The sequence below is a fragment of the Phycodurus eques genome, chromosome 2 (assembly GCF_024500275.1).
Source record: "Phycodurus eques isolate BA_2022a chromosome 2, UOR_Pequ_1.1, whole genome shotgun sequence".
NCBI lineage: Eukaryota > Metazoa > Chordata > Actinopteri > Syngnathiformes > Syngnathidae > Phycodurus > Phycodurus eques.
In genome coordinates, this window is record NC_084526.1 from 44,087,489 (window position 1) to 44,110,068 (window position 22,580).

Here is a 22,580-nt window from a genome sequence, read left to right on the forward strand (position 1 = left end):
TCTATCCGAATGAAACCTGAAACGAAATGGAAAAAGGAAGTGTCTGGTGCTTTCGGGACACACTGTATGAATCTCCCCCCGTGCTCCCCCGTCACAAAGCAGAAATAGGCAATCATGTGACTGTAACTGCAGCGTGGCACAACGCTTGACACGTGACCGACACACACAGGACAACGCACCCCCGGAGAGATTGGCTAAGCAAATCATGGGCAAGCCGCTGACCACAATTTGTAACCGATTATGAGCCTCGCTGTCATTGCAAAGTCTCATCGTTGCCTCCTCGCTGTAAAGCATCCATTTCATCTGTGTGTGTGCGCGCGCGCGCGCAGCGCTTCCCCCGAACAACCCCTCACTTCTATCGCGTGGAGTTCTGCCAGTCGACACCCTTCGCACGTTTTGCAGAGAGGGCATGATGTCACCTCCAACCAATGATAATCATCCCGCATCCTGGCTATCCTCCCTGAGGTTGCCTGGCAACACCGCGGCTTTCCCCTTAAAAGAGCTTCTCGTGCGGCTCCTGGTGTTTTCCAAACCATTTGCCTTCCTCTTCCCATTGTAACGGATCCGAACACCACTCCACATCTGGCGCACGCTCGCTAAATAAAGGCCTTCCTTGCTCAGCAAATCATTGATTTACTCTCGCGTGAAAAACTACCCACCGACGTGGATTAAGAGATCAAAATTTTACCCAAAAGTGTTTGAAGCGCGCAAATGCAGAATCATCACATAGTACATAAAAACCTCTGACTACAATGGGCGAGGGTCTCAGTATTATACGAGCTCGTACTCAAACGGCATTAGTTTAATGGACACTTAGTGGGTTACGTAAGCTTCAGGAAAAACACTGCCGACGTGTTTGTCAAAGATTCGCCAGAGCCCCAGGTCTAGTTCATTGAAAGCCCCCCAGAAAAACACGACAACCACAAACACATTGTTAAATGAATAGCCCTCGACAGTGTCAATCAAAAAGGTGCAGGTGCAAAAGCGGAATGTTTGACACCACTTTACATGAAGCTTTAGAAATTCTTTATCGGTGGGGTAATAACGATTAATAAACCGTATCAATGCTCAGAGCACTTAGTTTAACAGTACTTGTCGGTTCAATATTTGATTCGGGTTACTTTTGACATGAATCCTGTTATCCCCTGATAGCAACATGTCAAATCAGCTGAACAGAACCTTCTTAAGTGCAAGAAACATCCTTAAACAAAATGTCAGCTCGCTTTTTGACGAGCCGGATGCCACATTAGCTGTTCTGAATGACGAGTTCACAGACACTGTTCGCACTGCAGTGGCATAGAGTCTTACTGGCGGAATAAAACGGACCTTTGTTCTAATACAGCGGTCGGCGCCTTGAGAGAAGACGGACACGTTTCTTGAGATTTTTTTTTGCTTCGACTTGAGAACAAAAATTTGAGATGCGAGTGTTGTGTGGACAGCGGCAATGAACTCACTTCACAACAAGCAGCGGATGGGGAACAAGTCTTCCAAAAAAGAGGCTTCAAGCTGTTTGTTACCACGCCTAGTTGAAGTTTACTGTCAAACTCAATACAAAACAAACTGCGCCTTCCGCTAGCTTCATGAGAACACACGATGCAAAGCCCCATAGACGGGCTAATGAGTAGCTCTGATACTTGCGGTGTTGTTATAACCCTTTAAGCGAAGGCCATTTGAACACAGAGTGCGCATGTAGACAGACGATGTAACCGTACTCACAGGCATATATCCTTTATCCTCTGCGGAAACAACCATCACTGCCGTTTATTAAGTTACTTCGTTTTCCTGGTTTGTTTTCATGAATGTCATATACTGCCCCCGGTGGCCAACCTGCGCACACCGTAAGGAGTTGTAATTGTTTAATCACGACGGAGCTGCCTGTTTTACTCTTTACCTTGGATTGAGTTATGTCATTGCAATATGTCTGATGAAGTTAAATCTCTTTGGGACTTATTTTCTTCATGAAAAAACACATTACTAACCGCTTTATGGTTTATTTGGGTAGGCTGTAACAGAACGGCATTTCCATCCGTTTCAATGGGGAAAGATGATTTGAGATAAGAACAGAACAGGACAAATTGAAGTCATATCTCAAGCCACAACTGTATTCTAAAGTACTGAATGTGTTTTACAGCTCTTCTCTGCGATCTCGTAAGATGATAGAAAAGTGCCCAGTGTGGGCGCCGATGGGAGAAAGCCCGAGCGAGTGCGCGTGTGCTACTTACGCCGTGAGTAGAGCAGTATTTGCATCTCGAGCAGGGCACAGGTGAACAACTGAAGAACGTTCTCCACCCCCAGCAGGTCAAACATTTCCCCGATGGCAAAGTCAAAGAGCGGCAATTCCGACGTGCTCGGCCTCTGGCACACCACGGGGCCGTAGACGCCCGAGAACTTGAGGGAGCGCCCGGAGGGCGGCAGGGGCACCTCGTAGAGGATGTTGAAGACGTAGCTCTCCAGCGGGAGGGGCGGGGGATGGGGCGAGGTGACGGCCCGGTGAAGCTGCTGCAGCGCCTTGCCGCAGGCCTGGGCGAAGGCCATGGGCGTTATCAAGCAGATGCACTTCGACACGTACAGCGTGTCTCGGCTGATGTCGTACGAGTTGAAACGCTGCAGACGGGAGATGGCGGGCGCGGCGTGGAGGACGGGCCGAGGCTGGGCGCGGGGGTGACGGAGTCGCGGCTCCTCCTGTCCGCGAGGGGACGTGGGCGTGTGCAAGATGTCGTACTGCTCTGCGTTGTGCATGTGGTAAAGAGTCTGCATGGCGCTGCAGATCTGCTTACTCGTCACCTCCTCGAAGAAGGTGAGAGCGAATCCGTACGTCCGAGAGCCGTCCTCTCTGGTAATGATAAACGAGTGGAAGTCGGGCTCCCGGGAGTCCGCCTGCGTCCTGAAGGCCAAACCCTTCGGCATGCAGAGCTGCGGGAGGACGGCATGGTTCAATATTGGATGTTGGGGTCATTACATTGTCCAATGAGTACTGTGCAGTTCAGAAAAATCACGCAAAAAAGAGGAAAGTGGGCTTGAATCGATATTGATCGACATCAAAATCGAGGTTATTAGAGTCATGTCGAGGGTGATTCACGGAGGATGCCATTGGCTCTTTTTTCCCAGTTGTCAACTCAACTCGCTGTTTTCGCCTCCAACCGCAAGCTAACACACAATTTAAAAGCCACGCAAGGAGGAAACGAAGCAGAGAGGACTCGCACGGGATTACAGCCGCTTCAGGAAATCACGTCAAATATGAATTACCGGAATAGCGGGAACAAGTCGAAAAACTAAAGAAAAGAAATCACTGACAGCAAAAACTACAGAACACAGATTTCCTGACAACTTAGCAACTTCAAATGGAACGGTAAGGTTTGCCTTTGCCAATCCTCAGTGTGTGCGGAACATACACAAAACGCTCCCAAACCGCGGACGCCTTCCGTCTCGAGCTTTGTTTTGTCTGCGGCTCACTGACAACCGTCATGTCGCTCCCACTTTTTGTACTGTGACAGGAGGGCGTTTGGTGAAGTCGCTGACGGCTGACGAGAGGGATTTAGGCTGCTCGTCAGCTAGCATCAACGATGCCTGTTAATTGCACTTTTCCTTTTGTTGTATCGGAGGACCGAATGGCATATTGTGGAAGTGACCGTGTTCGTCAAATATTTCCACACGCAGCGAGGCGTCCATGTTGTTGGCGATTGGCGATTCATCAACTTCAATGGGTAAAATCGATGCGTCGCTATTGCGAACACGTGCATCATCTACGTTTATCAATCCTCTTTCTGACACGCTTACTGTTGTCGCTTAACTTCAATTCTCTGCACAGAGCTAACCACATTCTGACTTTAGGGGTCAGTGACTTTCACATCTGACGTTCTTATTTCGTATGATCAAAAGTGCGATATTTCTGAAAGAATTCTACAGGAAGCCTTCCACCGATTTGTGCTCTTACCATGCCAACCGCATCCTGGTCGAACGGATTCCACTCGACATTGTCTGGGTAATGCGCGAGAACTTTGGATTTAAAGGTTCGCCGTAGGGGACTCTGCTCAAAATTCTCACCTGAAAAAGTGAAGAGGAAAAACAGGAAGTGAGAATACAAAGGAGAGAAAGACTCAGCACAAAAATCAAAATCAAAAATAGGCGGAGGTGGACAGGAAATGTTTGATCAGTAGCAGGCACAATTCCAGAGAGGCGAGAGCAAGTCAGCAAATTGGTCTACAGAGGAAGAACGTATTGCATCGTGTAAAGCTGCCATCTGCATTCCCAGCTTAAAAAAGCCAGATCAAATATGAATGGGTCATCTGAAATTCCAAAATGACACCGGAATAGAAAACATTAAGAAACAAGCTTTAAAGCTCAAGATGCTTCCTGACAGCTTTAATGGCAATACACACACACACACACACACACACGCACAAAACAATTCATCATGAAAAAGCTCCAATTGAGTTTGACTTGAACCCAGAATGAAGCAAAAAGTGATGCACATACCAAGGCAGTACTGAAAAGTTCATTCAGAGTTGTAAGGGGAGAGTCAACATTGGCCAGGCAATACCAGCGCAGGCAGCACTGGCTTCACCAGTGAGTGAGCGAGCGAGCGCAATGTGTGCGTGTGCGGCGTGTGCACGAGCCCGCACGGGAAACAGGAGCGGTGATTGTCAAACTTAAGCTCATTGTTCAGCTGCTGCGTGGGGGCGTGAGGGAGGAGAAGCGGGGAGGAGAAAATGAGTGTGCAAAAAAAAAAACATTTCAATAGAGGGAAAATCCCCACATCATCTTCGAAAAGAAGATACTAACATGAAGTGGGGGACATTGATCTTCTGCTAACCGGGTTACAGGTTGAGGGGGGGAAAGCTTTGCAGAGGTTAAAAGAGGGGGGAGTGTGTGGTGGGAGGGTTACCTTCATTTGCCCCTGCCAAATTTCCTCTGGCCCCATCTCTGAATTTAGTAGCCTCTATATACTGGCATAAAGCTACACAGCAAATCAAACAAAACATATCATTACAAGCCTGGTTGCGCAGGGGGAGCACATCACTTCTCACACCTTGCTGATTTTCAGGTTGTTTGGAGGCCGCTTAACACAAAGCGGTGGCGCTTTGATGCACCGATGGAGGATTTTGTCAGAATTTCTCATGGTTTTTTTTACACTTTTAAAAGTCTGAACAGCCCTGCTCAAACACTACTAGGTTTTTGTGATATAAAGATAAAACATTGCAAAACTGTTTCCACCATCATTGATGTGGCCCGGTACTCGTACGCCTCAATTGGGGGGGAGTTCTGTGAGGGGAATTCAATATAAAACACCCGAGATAGTGGACGTACAAGAGTGCACACCTTCTTGCAACTGGACACGAGGCTGTGTTCAGAATGAAATAATCACATTCTAACTCTTGTTAACTCCAGAGTCGTAGTAGCGGGCTTTTCCGGACATTTGTGGAGTCGCAGAGAAAAGATGGAAGAACTGGACATCGCTCCAAAATTGATGAAAAGATGAGAAGAAATCCGTTTGTGTGTTTTTCTTCAGCTGCAACTGGGGCCTGAGTCAAGGTGGAGGGAATTATGAACAGTTCCAGATACCAGTCACTACACTGGTGCTCCTACAGTACAAAACTCGTATGCCAGGATGGTCACAAACTGAGGACTCGCTGTAGTTGTCTGTCCGGAACGGACACTCAAGTAGAACAAACATTATGTTGCTGGACAGACAGCCTGTATATACTTGATGCATTTTATTACTCATTCATGGATTACTTTTGTGCACAACGAGAATGAACTCCACAAGTAAGGATGGTAACAAACACATTGTACGCTGTATTTTCGGAGAAATGACGTAACACGCCAAGCCTATTTTGGCCACTGCGACGTCAAGGTGGAGAGAATTGCCCCTAATATGTGCATCCGATCAGCGGACAGTCATGGGTTTGACTGGCTTTGAATGGCTCTTGTGTAACTAACCCTGGAGCAACGGAGCCAAGTGAGGTTATCTAAACAGGGAAAAAAAGAAAAAAGTCTCACTGGAGCCACTTAATGCTTTTTGCTCTTCGTGCACAAGATTTGTTCTGTTCGAAATGAAAACGGCAAAAATTTGCCCTCGTAGCTGCACTTGAATGCCAATATATTTTTTTAGAAAAACGTGCTAGCAAGAAAATGCTACATCTACACCCACGATTGCACATTTATATCAGTAATTCATACACAAACACAATAATGAAGTCAGGTGCATTATATTCTAAGTTCATGGACACTGTTGAACGGATGGAGGACCCATGAGGTGCAAAACCTCTCTTTTGAATTACAACTCACAAAAGTGATAATTGAATCAGACAGCCAAAGAGCCATCTCAATTCTCAATTTGAAAAGATATACACTATCAATTGTCATATTGAGTAATAACAAAGCTCAGGTCCGGTCGGATTTTGTCACTTGTGCAATCAGTCTGTTAGAAAATAGTCACAGGATTGCTGATAATCCACCCACATTACAATCCGCGATGACACAAGACCACAAGGCAATGACCACTCGCTCCATTCTTTCTTTTCTCATCTTTCCTTGCGATTATTCTGCCGGATAGGCGATGCCGTGCCGCGCAGAGATCACGGCCACCGTCGCATCTTCGTCCAACGCTGCAGCGCAAGAGATGTTGAGCGACGACAGGAAGTAGCGAGTGGATACCAGCGACAGATTCATTACGCTCATAAAGCCTTCAATCTTTAGGATGAAGAGGATTCGTCTGTTGTTTTCTTCCACGCCCACACTGGCCACGTGGACCGAAGACAAAACTTGCAATTATACAATAAGAAGAAATGGCAAAACAACATGCCAAGTTCACTGAATCCGTATTCATGGCCACATGTGCAATTGAAGACTTAATCAAAGCGTCCACTGGCAGGAATTTATAGTCGCACTATTAAGGAATAAGGAATTTGTCCTGTTTTGACTGAATACACCGCATCTGGAAATGAGTAAACAGTGATGTGCAAGGTATTGACCGTCGCACTGATTTTGTTGCCGTTGACTGCACCAACAAAGACTGCTTACATAAAGGCACCCTGCAGCATAACTTGACATTTTGAAAAAACACCCCAACATCTCTTCTGATCTGGTGCATTATCACCGGAGGCAATAAAAATACCAAGAAACATGAGCGCTGTTTCTGTCCTTCACCAAGTCGCATGTTGAAACACGGCGCACACCGTTTTCATGTATTCGTACGAGACCGCACAGGCGTCGCCTCTCCGAAACGCTCGGTTTCCATTTGACTGCGTACCGTGTATTCCCCCGTCGCTATTCAAATATTACGCACTCGAGTGCACGACTTGATTTGCAGGCCACGAGAGATCCCTCAGGGTTGGCGTTGAGTCATTCGGCACGTGGTTCTGTGAACATTTTCTACCGCGAGTGACAAAATGCACACATTAGCTACGACAGCTTTCTCAAAGGCCTAGAATACGTAGGCCGGTGCCGATGCGGCATATCTGTACAGTAGACCGCCAGTACTCGTACAAAAATGTACCGATACGTCTTCACCCGTCTCACAGAATTTACAGGCCACGTGGAGATACTTTCAGGTCGACGCACTCGTAGCCAACTGCAAACCAGTAAAGAGAAGTGCAGCGAGTGATGGTTTAATAAAGGATGACTGCAATTGTCCTGTCACACTTTCATTGAATAACATTTGGTAAGCTCCAGAAGCAGTCTTAAGTTTTACTCACTCTCTATTGTGGTTAACACACGGCATCCATATGCCCACTTGTTTATTTTCAGCACACGCTACATTCGTCTTTGTCTCTTATCTATGTGCTCATTTTACATATGCTGCCCCCTAGGCTTCAGACTGAGACACCGCATCACTGGAATGCCTCGTGTTACAGGCGACATTGAAGGGAAATGTGTGGCAAGGCTGTTCGAAAAACATGGAGTCAGATGTTCAAATGTTAGCAATGACAGTTAGGTCATTGCTAACATATATATAGTCCAGTGAAACTCATGCAATGTTCAAGAACATTTCGTGTTTATGAACAATGTTTGGTTCAAATAAAACATTTTCACAACAATTGCAAAACCTAATGGCATTTTCACATTTTGGTACATATTTATCTCTCGACAAATGTTTTTTGTATGAGGGGGTCAAAGGGAATACAAATGAGATTTCATTTGGTTCTTACTACACAGAAAGTGAAAAGCTGTGACATTCCAATTATTCTCTGTCACTCATTACGAGCACCGCGGAGACAATTTGTCACAAAACCGGTACCAGTAGCTTACTAAACAATCAAATAATATGTACATAAAGGCTCTAGGTGTTTTTATAATCATTCAAGACAAACATCTGACCAATTTTCTCCATCTAATTACAATATCTATCTATATACATTGTGTACAAGCCACCCTCCTAATACCTCCCCAAAGTATTTGCTGCAAACACACACTGGCCTGCCAGCCCTTTTAACATACGGTCATTGTCAAAACTGCAGAAAATAGGCCAGTCAATGTCGCACCGACAAGATCACCAAACACCCGGCCGGTTGCACATGCAGACATGGCGTTGGAGCGACACAAAAACGTACAGCCTTGTAGACAAGGGAGAGTCGCTTTAAGTGCTTTGAAAACAAATGGGAAAGAATGTGAGCGTTCGCCAAGACAGACTGAGCAAATCTATGCCGTTGAGCGACTTCTCTCGCAAAGTGCAGCAATGGAATTGCACTAAATAACACAGATGAGCATAAGGGAAGGCACACGTGTACAGCAGAACAATAAGGTGGGAAGACGAGTACTATTATCAATATACAATATCGCTTGCTTACATTGGTGTTCATCAAATGACAGTGAGCACTGGACCGTTCCAAGTAGGGCTGCAGCTACTGAATAATTCTAGAATTTATTATTCTACCAATTATTCCACTGATTTATTAGGTAATTGAATTAAAATCAAACAACAAAATGTGCACGTGAGGTAGATATTATTATTGTATTACTTTGTGTGTGGTTAAAAGGGCGGGGTCCCGAACGGTGAGTGACGTGGGAGTCAACGAATGAGAGCGTATACTTGGTTGTTAATCGGCTAACCCTTAGCCAGTCGGCCGACCGTCGAGCGCCTGGGCGGCAGTTGTGGCCGTTGCTTTGTTACCGTTGTTCAATAAAGCGATTGAAAGTGCACCGGCAGCTGTGTTTATCCTTTATCCATCACAACATGTCCTAACTACAAGTGGTAAGCTATCTTAAATGCGCTAACAAATTGTATTTTGTGATGGCGATAGTGGCTACAGTGCTGTTGTATAAGACGGTGCTGCTTTGCAGGAGACAACATTGCACTTTCGTATTTTTTAAGTGTGAAATGATCCCAAACTTTGGACAGTTATTCAATTAATTGTTACACTTTCAAGCTTGAACATTTATCAAATGGAAGGCTTGAACGACAATTGTCTGCCTTTTAAGTTATTAGTTTCATGGATGGATGGATGGATGGATGGATGGATGGATAGTTTCAGGTAGTGTTGTGCGAATGCACACAGAAACGCTCTACTAAAATTGCAAAGAATCGTAATCTTACAAATCCATCCCGACAAGCATCAGACTATCCATCCGTCCATCCATTTTTTCCGAGCCGCTTCTCCTCACGCGGGTCGCGGGCGTGCCGGAGCCCATCCCGGCTGTCGTCGGGCAGGAGGCGGGGTACGCCCCGAACCGGTGGCCGGCCAATCGCGGGGCACATTCAAACAAACGACCATTCGCACTCACGTTCACACCTACGGGCAATTTAGAGTCGTCAATGAACCTAGCGCGCATGTTTTTGGGATGCGGGAGGAAACCGGAGCGCCCGGAGAAAAGCCACGCAGGCACGGGGAGAACACGCAAACTGCACACAGGCGGGGCCGGGGATCGAACCCCGGTCCTCAGAACTGTGAGGCGGACGCTCTAACCGGTCGTCCACCGTGCCGCCACCATCGGACTAATGGACAGATTTATGGCTTGTTCACAAAGAGATTAGCGTGGATGTTTTGAGCAGAACGGGGCAACATTTCTTCATGAACAGAGACAGGAACAGCACCGAACTGTTGACGAGATTCAGCAAATGTTTCCTCTTCCACTTATTGGCATTATTGGGCTCTGATAGGCAATGACAGAGACATACTGATCAAGATTTGCCCAAACACTGCCTGCCGCCCTTTAACCCCACACTTAATATAAATCTTCCCCCGATGAATCCCAGGAACAAAGCGTGTGACATATGAATTCCCAGATATACAGCGCTCAGTGGATTTGGACACGTCAATAAAAAATCTGCGGAAATATGTCATCCCGCGTTAGCTTTCGTTTGTTGAGCCAGTCATCCTCTCGTTTGTTCGCAGAGGAGAACTGGGAGGGGAGGTTTGTCTGTGAAACTCGAAAGGTTATTTAGCATCTGAATGCGCAGAGCTGGCGTGTGAATGCACTTATGTCCCCGAGCGCCCCATTTTTCAGTGTCGCCCGTGAGGCGGCAGGGTCATACATATGCTAATCGAGGTCATCGTGTGCCAAAAAGAACACTCTGGTCACTTCTTTTTGTTTTACTGTAGACAAAGCCATGTACAGTGGATAGAAAAAGTCGACACACCCCTGTTTTGGTGATATAAAAAGAAGAAAGAGTAAAATAAATTTTTCCACCTGCCACTATTTAAATGACCTCTGATTAACCCCAAATAAACTTCTCGTATTTTTTTTTTCTGTACTGACACGTTTTGCTTTCACTGACTGCTATTGGGAACTGTTCATAATTGCTTCCAACTTGTGTAAGGCCCAAGTTCTAGCTGATGTAAAACAACCCAAAGTACGATGCTGCCACCAGCACGCTTGCATTGCAGGGATGGTGTTCTCTCCGTTATGAGCAGTGTTTGCGCTGAACAAACCTTTTGCAATTATAGCCAGAAAGTTTAACTTTTTTTGTTAGTCCATACCAAAATCTCCTAAACACATTTATTGTACCTTTTTAAATAAACTATGATAGTGTGTTTTAATGTTGGTGAGAATTTAAAACACAGAAACTGTGCTATTTAAAAACTTCCCCCCTGGGACTTGTTTTGAAATGTAAATGAAATGCAGCAGTGTTACTCTCAACCAGCTGAGCACCTGTGGGAGTTTTTGGTCAGATATCTAAATGTACAGCTAACGGGAATTTCTGCACCGTTTCCTCCCTTCGACTCAAACCGAAACAATTGACACGCGTAAGCCATCTTTTTTGGCCGTGCAGTAAAGTAGGACAACCCGAGTAACGAGAACCTCGGATGTTACTGTCTGCTTAGCATGTTTTATGAGCGAGACCTTATATTTTAAAGTCAAATCTCTTTCTGTGACATTTACGGGCACCATTTATAAGATCGATTGTGTGTGACGCAGAAGACAAACGACATCATCTCAAATGAGCCTTCCTGTCACCCCCACCTACAGAATCTGGCTTCGTATTTTTGCCGCCAAGCACAGCTACGTAACGAAACCACGACCGACAATCCCGCGCGGGGCAGCATTTTCACAGGCCGCTAATGCGAGAGCGTCGCTTTTAAATGCAGCCGCTGTGTGCTCAAAAGGCCTGGCGAGTGGACAACGAACGGATGGTCGGCCGCAACGCAGAGGACGCCAGGGTGGCTACAAACAGTCAATAGCCTTTTTGGGATGTGCATGAATTCAAAGAGGAACCTCATTGTCGAAGTGGAAACAGGAAGCGTGCGTGCGTGCGTGCGTGTGTGTGTGTGTGTGGTGTGAATCTTTGCAAACCAACTGTTTGGGGTGAAGCGATATTGCTGTGGAAGGAACACTTTCAACTTTTTAACACTTTCACCAAGACTTTGACCTCCTGAACACTGACTCGACACGCGTATTTCACACGCTGGAGGAGGGAGATCACGAAACTAAATATTCATCAAATCAAATATTTGTATTAGAACACGAGGCCTCTAGTTGGGTTACAGTATTTGACAAATGTTCTTTCAGTACGTTAGGAGTCCAGGGTCTCAACTCCCGCCACCCTGTACAGACTCTTCCACCATTTTGTTGAGATGAAGGTCAACTGTACATTAGCGCATTGTAACAGTATTGCTTGTTCACGGTAATGGCATATGCATCTGTACAATGTATAGACCATATTTGAATTTCGCTGAAGTTTATTTTTACAGCTGACGTTTCTTTTTTTAAATGCGTGCACACGTTATCTGCGCTGTTCACGTATAATTGATCGGCCTACGCCGGCACCTTGACTCACGAGTTAATTTGTTCCGCGACCACGCTTGCGACGCGAAACACTCGGATCGCGGATCTCTCCCCCCATTGAAATGAATACAAATGCAGTTGAACCTCCCATAAAACACACACACACACAAAACAGTTACAGGTTTTCAACAGGTAAAATAACCCTCTACTGTATTGTACTTGATAAAAACATACAGCAATAACATAACTAAGTAGGAAGGAAAGTTGTAAAGGAAAAATGATTTCACGCTTTGCTACATTGTGCGGTTCCTTTTGGTGCTACCAGGGAGCAGCACAATGTATACAAGAAGAAGATGGTCACAACTGCTCTGTACACTGCAGTTTAAAAAAACAACAACTCCTATTTCACAGTGACTAAAGATTGCAAGCCAGTAAGTATTGTCATATTGTCAGTCTCCATGTGTTGGAGCAGGTTTTTCAAATGTCCGTTGCTTAAAAGGTTAGAACACCGCGACATCGATCCTAGTTTAGTTAGCCCGTCCGTCGATGACGCTTTGCATTGAGCATGCTTTCCGAAGGCAAAGTTATGTGGTGCTATTAAATACACGACAAATAATTGTCTTCGCTCGTAGCAGATTTTCATCCAAATTTGAAAGAGGTCTTATTTCGATCGGAGTATATCTAAGCCAGCGCTTTTGCCTTCTCTTTTAAACTGTCACGACCATATCCGGATTGTGATGCGATCGCCACGCTCGAACGACACGGCGTTAAAGGCAAATTAGGGCATTGACACCTCTTCCCACTAAGTAGCAATGATTCTATGAATTATTACTCATTCCAATAAACTCCACCATAAATGACAGTTTCACGTTCGCCTTCGTAGAATTCCAATTGCCTAGCGTACGTCATCCCACAATTGATATCACATTATCACCGTCGCACGGACAAACGGAACCCGAGCATTTGGCCTTTTGTCAGGCAAATGATCTTCTTCGGGCATTGTGACTCGACTGCCCTAACCATCAAACAACACCAGAAAAGTATTTCACATTGAGATAAAGGAGTACAAGTACAACTATTTCATTAAGTACACGGAGCAAAATTATGAAGGAGACTTTTGCTCCCAATTTTCATGAGCTGAACTGAAAGAGCTGAAACGTGTTCTATTTACACAAAAGGCCTATTTCTCCTAAGTATTGTTAATACAAACGTGTTATTGAGCACGTCTACTTTGCCAAGATACTCCACACAACCGTGACTTTTAGTGTGTGCATAGTCATAGATGGTTGAGTGCAGTTCATGAAACCTGGGAGCAAAAACAAGCGTGGCATTGAAGAGGATTCCGATTCCGATTTCGTTCAGCATCACTGCGCACTGACGTCAAAGTGACACTCTTGTTTTGGGAACTTGGGAAATATCTTGCATCATTGATGCATATTTCCTGCAATAGATTTGTGAATCTTGCTTTGCGCTTTGCACTTCGGCCAACCCTTATCAGGTTGAACTGTAAATAAAGCGAGCAGACTGCGGAAAATATGTGATAAGAACTGAGGAATTGGCTCATGAAGTTGACATTTGAGTACCTTGTTGTTCTAAAAAAAAAAAAAAAAAAAACATTCATAGAAACTCCAGTTCAGTCATCGATGCTAGAAATAGGTAGACTATTTAGAGGCAAATCACCCACTGAGCAGGATTATTGTGTTCTGGAAAGCTCAAAAGGCACAGGACCATTTGGTTTTAAATAGCACCCATGTAACATCGGTATAACGTCCATGTGTGCGCTGATTGTTGTCACCTGAATACCCCATTGTCAAGGAATCTTCATCCGAGCTCCATTGTCGCACAGACCGCCAAATCTGTAGCATTCCGACCCATTTTCAGCCATTTGAAAGGGAAACGCGCATAAACGAGTCGGTAATCCGTCGCGCTGTGGCGACCGGTGCAAACGAAACAAGGCAGGAAAAGGACCAGAGCCGGGCCTAGCATGAAGCCTAGCACCGCACCGCAGACATTCGCGGCGTTAACTCGCTTAACATTTGGATTCGGGGGAAGTACATTTGTGCTCCAAAACGCCGAGGGCCGACCGCAAGTGTTCCCCATCTTCACTTGGTTCCAAGCTAAGAGCTAAGCGCTCGGCCGCGCTGGCTAATGTGCTTACCGGAGAGCTCGTCTGGTTCCAGCCCGCTTTCGGTGTCCAGCCCGCAGATCACGAAATAATCTGCGAAGCGACGGGAGACGGGGCTGACGCCGGTGGTCATTTTGACGCTGCTCCGCGAGCTCCCTTATCCCCGCAACAGGGGGCATATTAAGCGGAAGCGGACAAGTGATTGGCGTCTGCCATCGCCGACGGTACGTGTGGTTGTGTGCGGCCCGGGACGAGACGCGAGTCGAGGCGAGGCGAGGCGAGGCGACGCGACGCAACGCAACGCGCGCACATCGGCTACACAGTCAAGCCCCCGAAATCACCACCGAGCCCTTTTCCCAACGGAGCAACTAGTACAACACGTTTCCGGTTAGCGCCCTTCACAGTAAAACCGCGGTTGCGTGAACAGATGAGAGCCGAAACCTCTTCGAGAAAAAAAATTGTTTTTTTTTTAAAAACACAACAGTCCAATTGTGGTCGATCGATTTTGAGATTACGGCTGACTATTATGAAACAGGACAACATGAAAAAAATAAGACGGGATGTTCGCGATCCTACAGCAGCAAAAGACTGTACGAGATTTCAGTCATTTCTGAACTTGTCAGAGTACTTTTAATGCAATGTACTTTTCACTGAAGAAGGAAGGTTATCTTTCCGCCGTCACATTGAACTACAACCCGCTCGCTACTTGTATTTTTAGCTGATTTCTGAATTTGCCGTTATTTTATGATTTTTTTTTCACGTTCCTATTTTTACATTTTTGTCTATTGGGTACTGATGCTGATTAATACATAAATAAATCCAAAGTTACTCACCGATGACTCAGTACATGAGTATTTCTTTTCCACTTAATACTCAAGAAGTAATTATTTAAATGACTACTCTCGACTTTTACTTGAGTCCTGTTATTCTAAAGTAACAGTACTCTTAGTGGAGAACAGTTTTTGGCTACGCTGGCCGATGTTGATTTTATTTTGTTGATTTTCGAAACTTCCGGTAAAGATCGCATTACCTCTGACTACACAGCCTTGTGTGAAGCATTGCAGATTGCAGTCCAGAATGTTTGTTTATTTATGGCCCGCATTGATCATCTCTGTTTTATCAAATCACCAATAAACCTAACTGTTGCAGGCCGTTATTGCTCACTGAATTTACAATTCTTTCTCCCCATTATTTTCATCTAAATGTGACCCAGTGTGATACATTCTTTCCAGAGGATTTTGTCAACATTCTTGGCAAATAATAAATTCAGTTATCAAAATACAACTGTTTAAAATCAATGGTGGCTCCTGATGAATGACAGTGGAATATTGACGACATTGATCATTTTATCTAAAAAGTAGGACTGCATGACTGTTTTAGTGTGGCCACCTAGTGGTAGAGTGTCTGTATGCAAGAATGCTTTACAGTGCTCTCTCACGCCAGAATGGAATATGTAACACTCTGCAAAAACTGATGATATTATTTAGATTTATAAAAAAATAAATAAATAAAAAACACATTGAACATTCAACAATGGTAAAACAAATATGTGTGCTGCATGCATTGTCACGTTCATATACTGAAGATATCAGGAGATGTCAGTGTTACCATATTGAGGCAGAATTTATTTAAGTCATTATTTCATTTACCATTTGAATTACCCTGTAAAATAGAGCTTCCTTCTTAAGTCAGTGAGAGACAAAACCAATCCCAAAACATGTGAAAGCAAATGTTTCTACATTAAATTTACACACAACAGTTGGTTTATCGATGTGTGTTTTTTTAAATCCAGTTTGGGGAAGGTTTTACAGTAGTTGGCAGAGATTTGTGGGATTAAGACATTTCATTGGCCAAAGGAATACAATAAAAACACTGACAATGCTATAAATAAAAAAGCTTCAAAAGATTAAACAAAACTCATCATATCAAAGCGTTGTCTGCATCGACATTTACTTCCATCAATGTTACCTTAGTACACAGTTCATGAGCAGCAGAGAAACAAAAATATAAATACAATTCATAATTTAGTCAGCCTTCTGATTATCAGGCAAAATTGAAATTCTCAAAAACACTAATCAGTCATTTTGCACCAAGAATGGCATTCAATCGATTGGCACTGCACTCGAGCATAAATCCTCCAGATTTGAACCAAGAGGGAGATGAAAGGCTTCCACATCTTACATTGTTAAAAAGAGGGGGGGAAAGATTACAGGAAAAAGGAGTATGTGGCAGCGGGTCCACGTGCATTTAGAGGTAGAACTCATCAACAAAAGATGCACTTGCTTCATGCATCTCGGTCAACTATTTACTCTCCTGTACATTTGAATTCCGTCCTCTGCACTGTACATTGGACAAATCAAGCACCGATATGATATTTCAAAACTGAACTTCACTTTCAACGCAGCGGTGACATTGCGGCAGTTATTCCTTCCTTAAAGACAAATAAAACAGGAAAGAAAAATAGGAAGATATGACAGGGAGTGAATGTTGACGTGCTACAAATAGGATGTTGATGTCATTCACTGGGGGAATTCCACACTGGTAGACTTCGTCGTGAACTGATGTTATTTTTAGCAAGAAGAAAAACGATCACCTATTCAAAAGAAGGCCAATAAGAGCCAATTCTATCATGTTTAAAAAAAAAAAAGAAAAAAAGTTGCTTAGAATCCAGTCATAACATCCTACATGTAATGCCTTTAAATCATTCTTAAATTAAAAAAAACATTCAGACTTTCTCTTTACATAAAGGATGTTAAGGTGCCCCAAAAAAGATCATAGGGAGAAAAAAATGTGCTTCTCTTGCGCAGCAGAAAGTTTTCATGTGGACACCAGAAATTATTTTTGTGCGCACCAAGAAGTTTTTCTCATGCGTCCCAGGCAGTCTGTTGCGCACACCACAACATTTCTCTAGAGCATGTGAAAGTTTCACAAGTGCACCTGAAAGTTTTCTTGTGTGCGCCACAAAATGTATCGTACGTGGCAGAAACTCAGAAAGTCACGAGAAACTTTCTTGAGCGCACGAGAAACACGCCCTCCCACCGACCCACCCGATGTTCCCTTAGGGGCTCCGCAGGATGTGCCACGATCAATAAGGTAATAATTTGCGCAACATCAGGAACAAGCCGCCATCGTGCGGACCATGCGGACGAGGCACGTTTGTCGTGTCACCGCAGCGGAGATCCTCCCACCGCTGTGCCCGAGGGAGAGCCTCTTGAGCGACAGGCACGCAGTCGTGCGGCGAAAGGATTACGAGGTGGGAGTTGGGGGCCCCTACTGCTAGTTGGGGTCAGCCTGTACATCGGGTGCTGAAGTCTCTTGTGGGCTACTCCAGTTTCTGCTGCAGCCTTTTCTGGAAGCAGACAGGCAAGATGGAGAGCACGGCGAGGACGGCGAGGACAGCCAGGGAGTTCCAGGACACGGCCTCGCCGGCGGTGGTCAGTTTGTACAGCGTCGTGCCCGCGTTGATGGCTACGAAAGATGGCGGCGCCACGCCTGTGAATAACACGGGCAAATTCATTCAAAAGACTCAATAGCAAAAAAAAGGTTCTTTGGGCACAACATACTGCGAAGGAATTAGAAATAGCTACCCAGAAAGGTTCCGATGAAGAACACTCCCAAGGGCACATTGATGACAGGTGAAGTGATGTTGATGAACCAGTTGGGAAGAAAGGGCGTTATCCTCAGGAAAACGATGTAATTGATTAAATGATCTCTGTGTTTATCCACCTGTCAGTCAAAAAGGGAATGGCAAAAGAGAGATGGCTAATCAATCAAGGGCTTTTCAAAGTCGAGCTGCATAGACTGTGCTTCTCAAACTTTTTATACCGGGTACCACCTCAAATAAAAATACTTCGTTCTCGAAGCACCGCCATCATGACCAACATTTTAAAGTAGCAAAATTGTACCTACATGAAAGTTTAAAAACACTTCCTGTCGACTAAATGCAAATGTACGCTACTAAAAAGTCAAATACAGCGGGGACTTGACTCACGAGGTCCATTTTTTTCGTGATGACGCTCGTAACTCAGAACTCAAACCCCAAATCATCTTTCCCCATTGAAATGAATGGAAATGTCATTCATCTGTTTCAGCCCCACAAAAAACACCATCCCCCAAAAAATGGCATTTAAATAAGAGAAAAAAGAAATCTAAATAACATACTTAAATATAATGTGAAGATTTAAACAAGCTTGCGCGTCACGATTTCATGCTTCAATGCCCACTGACGATTGTTCTTACCTGCTGTGACCACTTCTGGGCTTTTTCCGTAAGATATTTGTAGACCATGGGTCGGCCCACCAAGTAGGACAGCATGTAGCAGAAGGAAGCCCCCAAACCAGAGCACTGCCACGACACAAACACATAATGACCGCTGCAGTCTTCAAGAGATGATGAGTCACTTTAAAGAAATTGTAGGTTCCTCCTGGCTGCCAGGGAATTCCGGGAGAATGAAAGCATTTTGACACATTTCCACCAAGAACAGTATACAACTTTTGACAAAGTAAATTGCATAAGGAACTAAACAGTACTGCTTGGGAGAAACGCTGCTTCATTCTATCTATTGAATTCATAGGCCTCACGGGTCCACAAGAAAACATGATGAGTTATAGCTTTAAATCCCTCCTCTCTTTTTTGTCATCTTCCCACCAAATTCAAGTTTGTAATTGTGCCAACAATGAAAATGAAATTACATGCTATCGTGGCTTGATTTCCCCTCACCCCCACTGGAGAGCCAATGTAATACTAATAAACTGATTTGTTTGGATTACTCACCAAGCAGACTAAGAAGAGAGCCAGGGGGAAAGGGTAAAGATATCCAGACAGGATGCTGAGAAAAATGGATCCAGGGATTGCAAAGGTTTGGAGGCTAACAGAAGGTGTCAAGGTCTTGTTTTTTTAAAAATGTCAAACAGCGCATCAACTTACACAAGCTCAATGAAATAGATCACAAACCAAAGAATGTCAGTTAATAATACTGCAAACCCAGATTGGTGCAATTGGTGTACTTTCCTTTCCCCTGAGGATACAAAACATATGTCGCAAAGTAGGCCACCAACACCTGGCTGTAGTAGGTGTCTTTGTATTTGGACAACACAGTTCCCAAAGCTTTGGCATCATCCATGTCTTTGGGGATCTTGATTTTCTCCATTTCATCACTGGAAAAAAAATGAACAATTGGCATTTTTGCTCGCCTTTCAAATTGATCATTGCGATGTAGTGTTTCTCCATTTGACAGTGGTGACATCAATTCTACGGTGACACTACAACGGGAGAAAAAGTAAGGGACTCCTTCGGAATTTTCCAAATTTCTGCATACAATTATCGTCAAATGTAGTCTGATCTTGATCTCGAGCAAAAGAATAAAGTCTGCTTAAACATCCATCCATCCATCCATCCATTTTCCGAGCCGTTTCTCCTCACTCGGGTCGCGGGCGTGCCGGAGCCCGTCCCAGCTATCAACGGGCAGGAGGCGGGGTACGCCCTGAACCGGTTGCCACCCAATCGCAGGGCACATACAAACAAACAAACATTCCCACTCACATTCACACCTACGGGCAATTTAGAGTTGGCAATTAACCTAGCACGCATGTTTTTGGGATGTGGGAGGAAACCGGAGTACCCGGAGAAAACCCACGCAGGCACGGGGAGAACATGCAAACTACACACAGGCGGGGCCGGGGATCGAACCCCAGAACTGTGAGGCAGACGCTCTAACCATTTTCCCACCGTGCCGCCTATTTAAGAAATCCACATACTTATCACTCCCACTGTATTCCAGACCTTAAGTCAAGATTTACGTTGACATGTTCTACAAATGTTATGCGTTGAAAAAAATTTGAATTCTAAAAGGATAGAGCGAAGACAAATCTACTCAACCAATTAGTGACCAGCTCTGCAGTGCATCTACTTATAAAGTTGATATTATTTTAAATGAAATAAAAACTAAAACATCTAAAGCAATGTTAATCATTTTTTTCTTTCCAATTGCCAGTACGATGACAACATGAAAATAATTAAAATGCATTGCACAAACGTTAAATAAAAATTTTACCGAAATAAATGTGTGAAAACAAGCAGTTCTAAAAGACTAAATGCAAATGTATTCTACTTGAAAGTTAAATACAACTGAACTCCACTGAACAAATTTTAACAACAAAGTTTAAGCCACTGTATTATTATTCAGTTCCAACATTTAATTCAGTGATTCTTTAGAGTACCAGTAGAGGGAGCGCATGTACCACCAATTTGAGAATCACTGATCTAAGCAATTACGACAAGTTTACAACGCCGATAATTACATGAGGCAAACTTTTGAAAAGTTTATTTTAAGTTCTCTCTCTAAAAAATGTCGGTCATCGGCTTCAGAGGAAACGACAAGACATTTCATGTAGGACGCGTTACTGTTTGCCGTGTCGCTACAGAACAGCAACAACACCTCACCACAAATTCACTGAACAGCATAACTGCTTGGGTTACCACGGTAACATAAAGCTACTTACTCTGGAAGCTCTGGGAAGTTCCTATAGACCAGGTACATGACTGAGGCTGAGCAGCTAAAGACAGCAAGGAGAATGAGGAGAGACATGCGTGTGGAGACCCCTGTGGCTTGATGGCTGTCTGTGAGGAAAGAAAGGAACAATAGGAATCAAGAAAAAATTCATATCAATGCTTCAATGTGTTTTTTTCTGTATTAACTTACTGTACATTCAAGGGAAAAAAAACAATTCTCTCCAGGCTCAAACTGTCGCTCCTCTACAGCCATAGTTGATTCTACAGCCAATGCTTTACGTTACATTTTTAATACATCCTCTAGTGTCCCAAGTACAAAATAAAAATTGGAGTTACTGTAAAATAGAAAGTCACACTTCGAATACACCTGACAAATACATAATGGAGAGGGAACAGGAATTTGTGTGCATAGTGATGTTGCAAAATGGTAATATATTGATCGACAAGGCGGTTTGTGTATTTTAATTACACTTTAGTGGGGTGTCGAGTCTCAATCACACCCCATTAAAAGGGGGATGGAATATAGAACAACAGAACTCACAAAATAAAAGACTGGTAAAAGTAGGAGTGCAAAAAAATAGACTTGTATTGATGTAGAAAGTGGAAAAGTAACACCCATTTTAATAACTTGACACAACGAAACTTATTTTTGAACTAGATATCCCATTTCGTTTTGCAATTGTGATGAAAATAGTGTTTTCTCCTAATCACATATCGTACAATCACAAACTTTTCTTGAACATACAATGTGTTGCAGCACTCAAATATAACACTTTTTAGAGTAGCAACTTGTCACACTGACATTTTAACGTCTAACAGTAACCGCCTGTTTTTCGAACAGTCTTGCCGGACATTTGACGTAAAATGTAGGCTACTCGTAATACCGGAGCCCACTTGGACAAGTTAATGTTCGATGACTGAAAAAGGCCTCCTTGCTGTCTGATTCGTGATTTGTAATTTGTCTTCAGCCAAGTTTCAAGTCTGACTGGTAAAATAGTCAGCTACGGAGTTGTAAGTGATTTGAGCGTAGTATTTGAATGACAGCATCATCCAAGTATTTAAAGTTTAAAAAAAATCAAAATAAAAAAAGATTTCGCAATGGTGTTCGGTGAAGCTAATGGTCACGTGACAGCGACTGCATTAGCCCTGATGCTAAGCTAACGGATCTTACAAACGGTCGTTAGTCAGACACATTCGACTTAGCCGAACGAAACCAAAGGTAAATCCTCTACTCCACAGCTACAAATTCCGGGTGGTTTAATACTTGACCGTTTAGCTCCAGACGTCATATGGTAAATCCGCCACTTCAAGCCTACCTGTCAGTGCTATGGAGTCCGTAGCATTAGCGTTGACTTCCTCCTGTGATAAAAGCAAGCCGTCGGACGCTCGTCCATCCCTCCGCTTTTTGGCCATTTTCTGAAATAATGCCGCCAGTCCGCCCCTCGGCTGTCGATTTGAGTCTGAGCCGGCCGGCAGAAGAATGGAGACCGCAACAGTAAGTACCGGTAGGGGCGACACGTTACCGGACGAGCCTTTCCCTTCGCTTCCGGCACGTAACTCGTTCATCTACAACAGCGCCTCCGACTGGAGACCATTGTTATTACATCCATTGACATGCCCAAATTTTGCTAGTTGAGCATTACTCGATGTCCATCTACTAACACGCCTTTTGTCCTCACCAGTAAGACAGTTCGGTGCACTACTAGAACGACAGTGTCTTACTCGTAAGTAGTGCCTGTATGACATTTCGGCACACTATCATCTTCATGTGGAGGCAAAG

General features: G+C 44.2%; 2 protein-coding genes across 5 annotated transcripts in view; both read right to left on the reverse strand.

Moving 5' to 3' along the window:
- The window catches only part of dennd5a (DENN/MADD domain containing 5A), a 34,490-nt gene extending 19,880 nt beyond the window's left edge, over nucleotides 1–14,610 (reverse strand). For 2 of the 4 annotated variants that reach the window (XM_061670945.1, XM_061670948.1), the window contains exons 1-4: nucleotides 14,324–14,610; nucleotides 4,886–4,957; nucleotides 3,935–4,044; nucleotides 2,223–2,913 (exon numbers count right to left, since the gene is read on the reverse strand). In XM_061670945.1, coding sequence (XP_061526929.1) covers nucleotides 2,223–2,913; nucleotides 3,935–4,044; nucleotides 4,886–4,957; nucleotides 14,324–14,423 — 973 coding nt within the window. In that variant the 5' untranslated portion in view covers nucleotides 14,424–14,610. The remainder of the gene's footprint in view (nucleotides 1–2,222; nucleotides 2,914–3,934; nucleotides 4,045–4,885; nucleotides 4,958–14,323) is intronic. The other 2 variants (XM_061670946.1, XM_061670947.1) reach the window with 2 other exon arrangements.
- Nucleotides 14,611–15,761: 1,151 nt separating this feature from the next.
- On the reverse strand, nucleotides 15,762–22,347 carry tmem41b (transmembrane protein 41B). Its single transcript, XM_061670949.1, has 7 exons — nucleotides 22,117–22,347; nucleotides 20,791–20,908; nucleotides 19,318–19,446; nucleotides 19,064–19,157; nucleotides 18,530–18,634; nucleotides 17,878–18,016; nucleotides 15,762–17,782 (listed from the first exon to the last, which is right to left on the reverse strand). The coding sequence occupies exons 1-7, from the start codon at nucleotides 22,211–22,213 to the stop codon at nucleotides 17,613–17,615; spliced, it is 852 nt and encodes a 283-aa protein (XP_061526933.1). The 5' UTR covers nucleotides 22,214–22,347; the 3' UTR covers nucleotides 15,762–17,612.
- Nucleotides 22,348–22,580: the final 233 nt, after the last annotated feature.

What these genes read in the sequence shown, in the direction of transcription:
- tmem41b (XM_061670949.1), bottom strand. Translation starts at nt 22,213, where the DNA reads ATGGCCAAAAAGCGGAGGGATGGACGAGCGTCCGACGGCTTGCTTTTA. An exon ending in CCCAGAAGTGGTCACAGCAG is followed by an intron (nt 18,017 to 18,529) that starts GTAAGAACAATC and finishes TTTGACTGACAG; the next exon opens with GTGGATAAACACAGAGATCA. An exon ending in CTTCATCGGAACCTTTCTGG is followed by an intron (nt 17,783 to 17,877) that starts GTAGCTATTTCT and finishes TGTTATTCACAG; the next exon opens with GCGTGGCGCCGCCATCTTTC.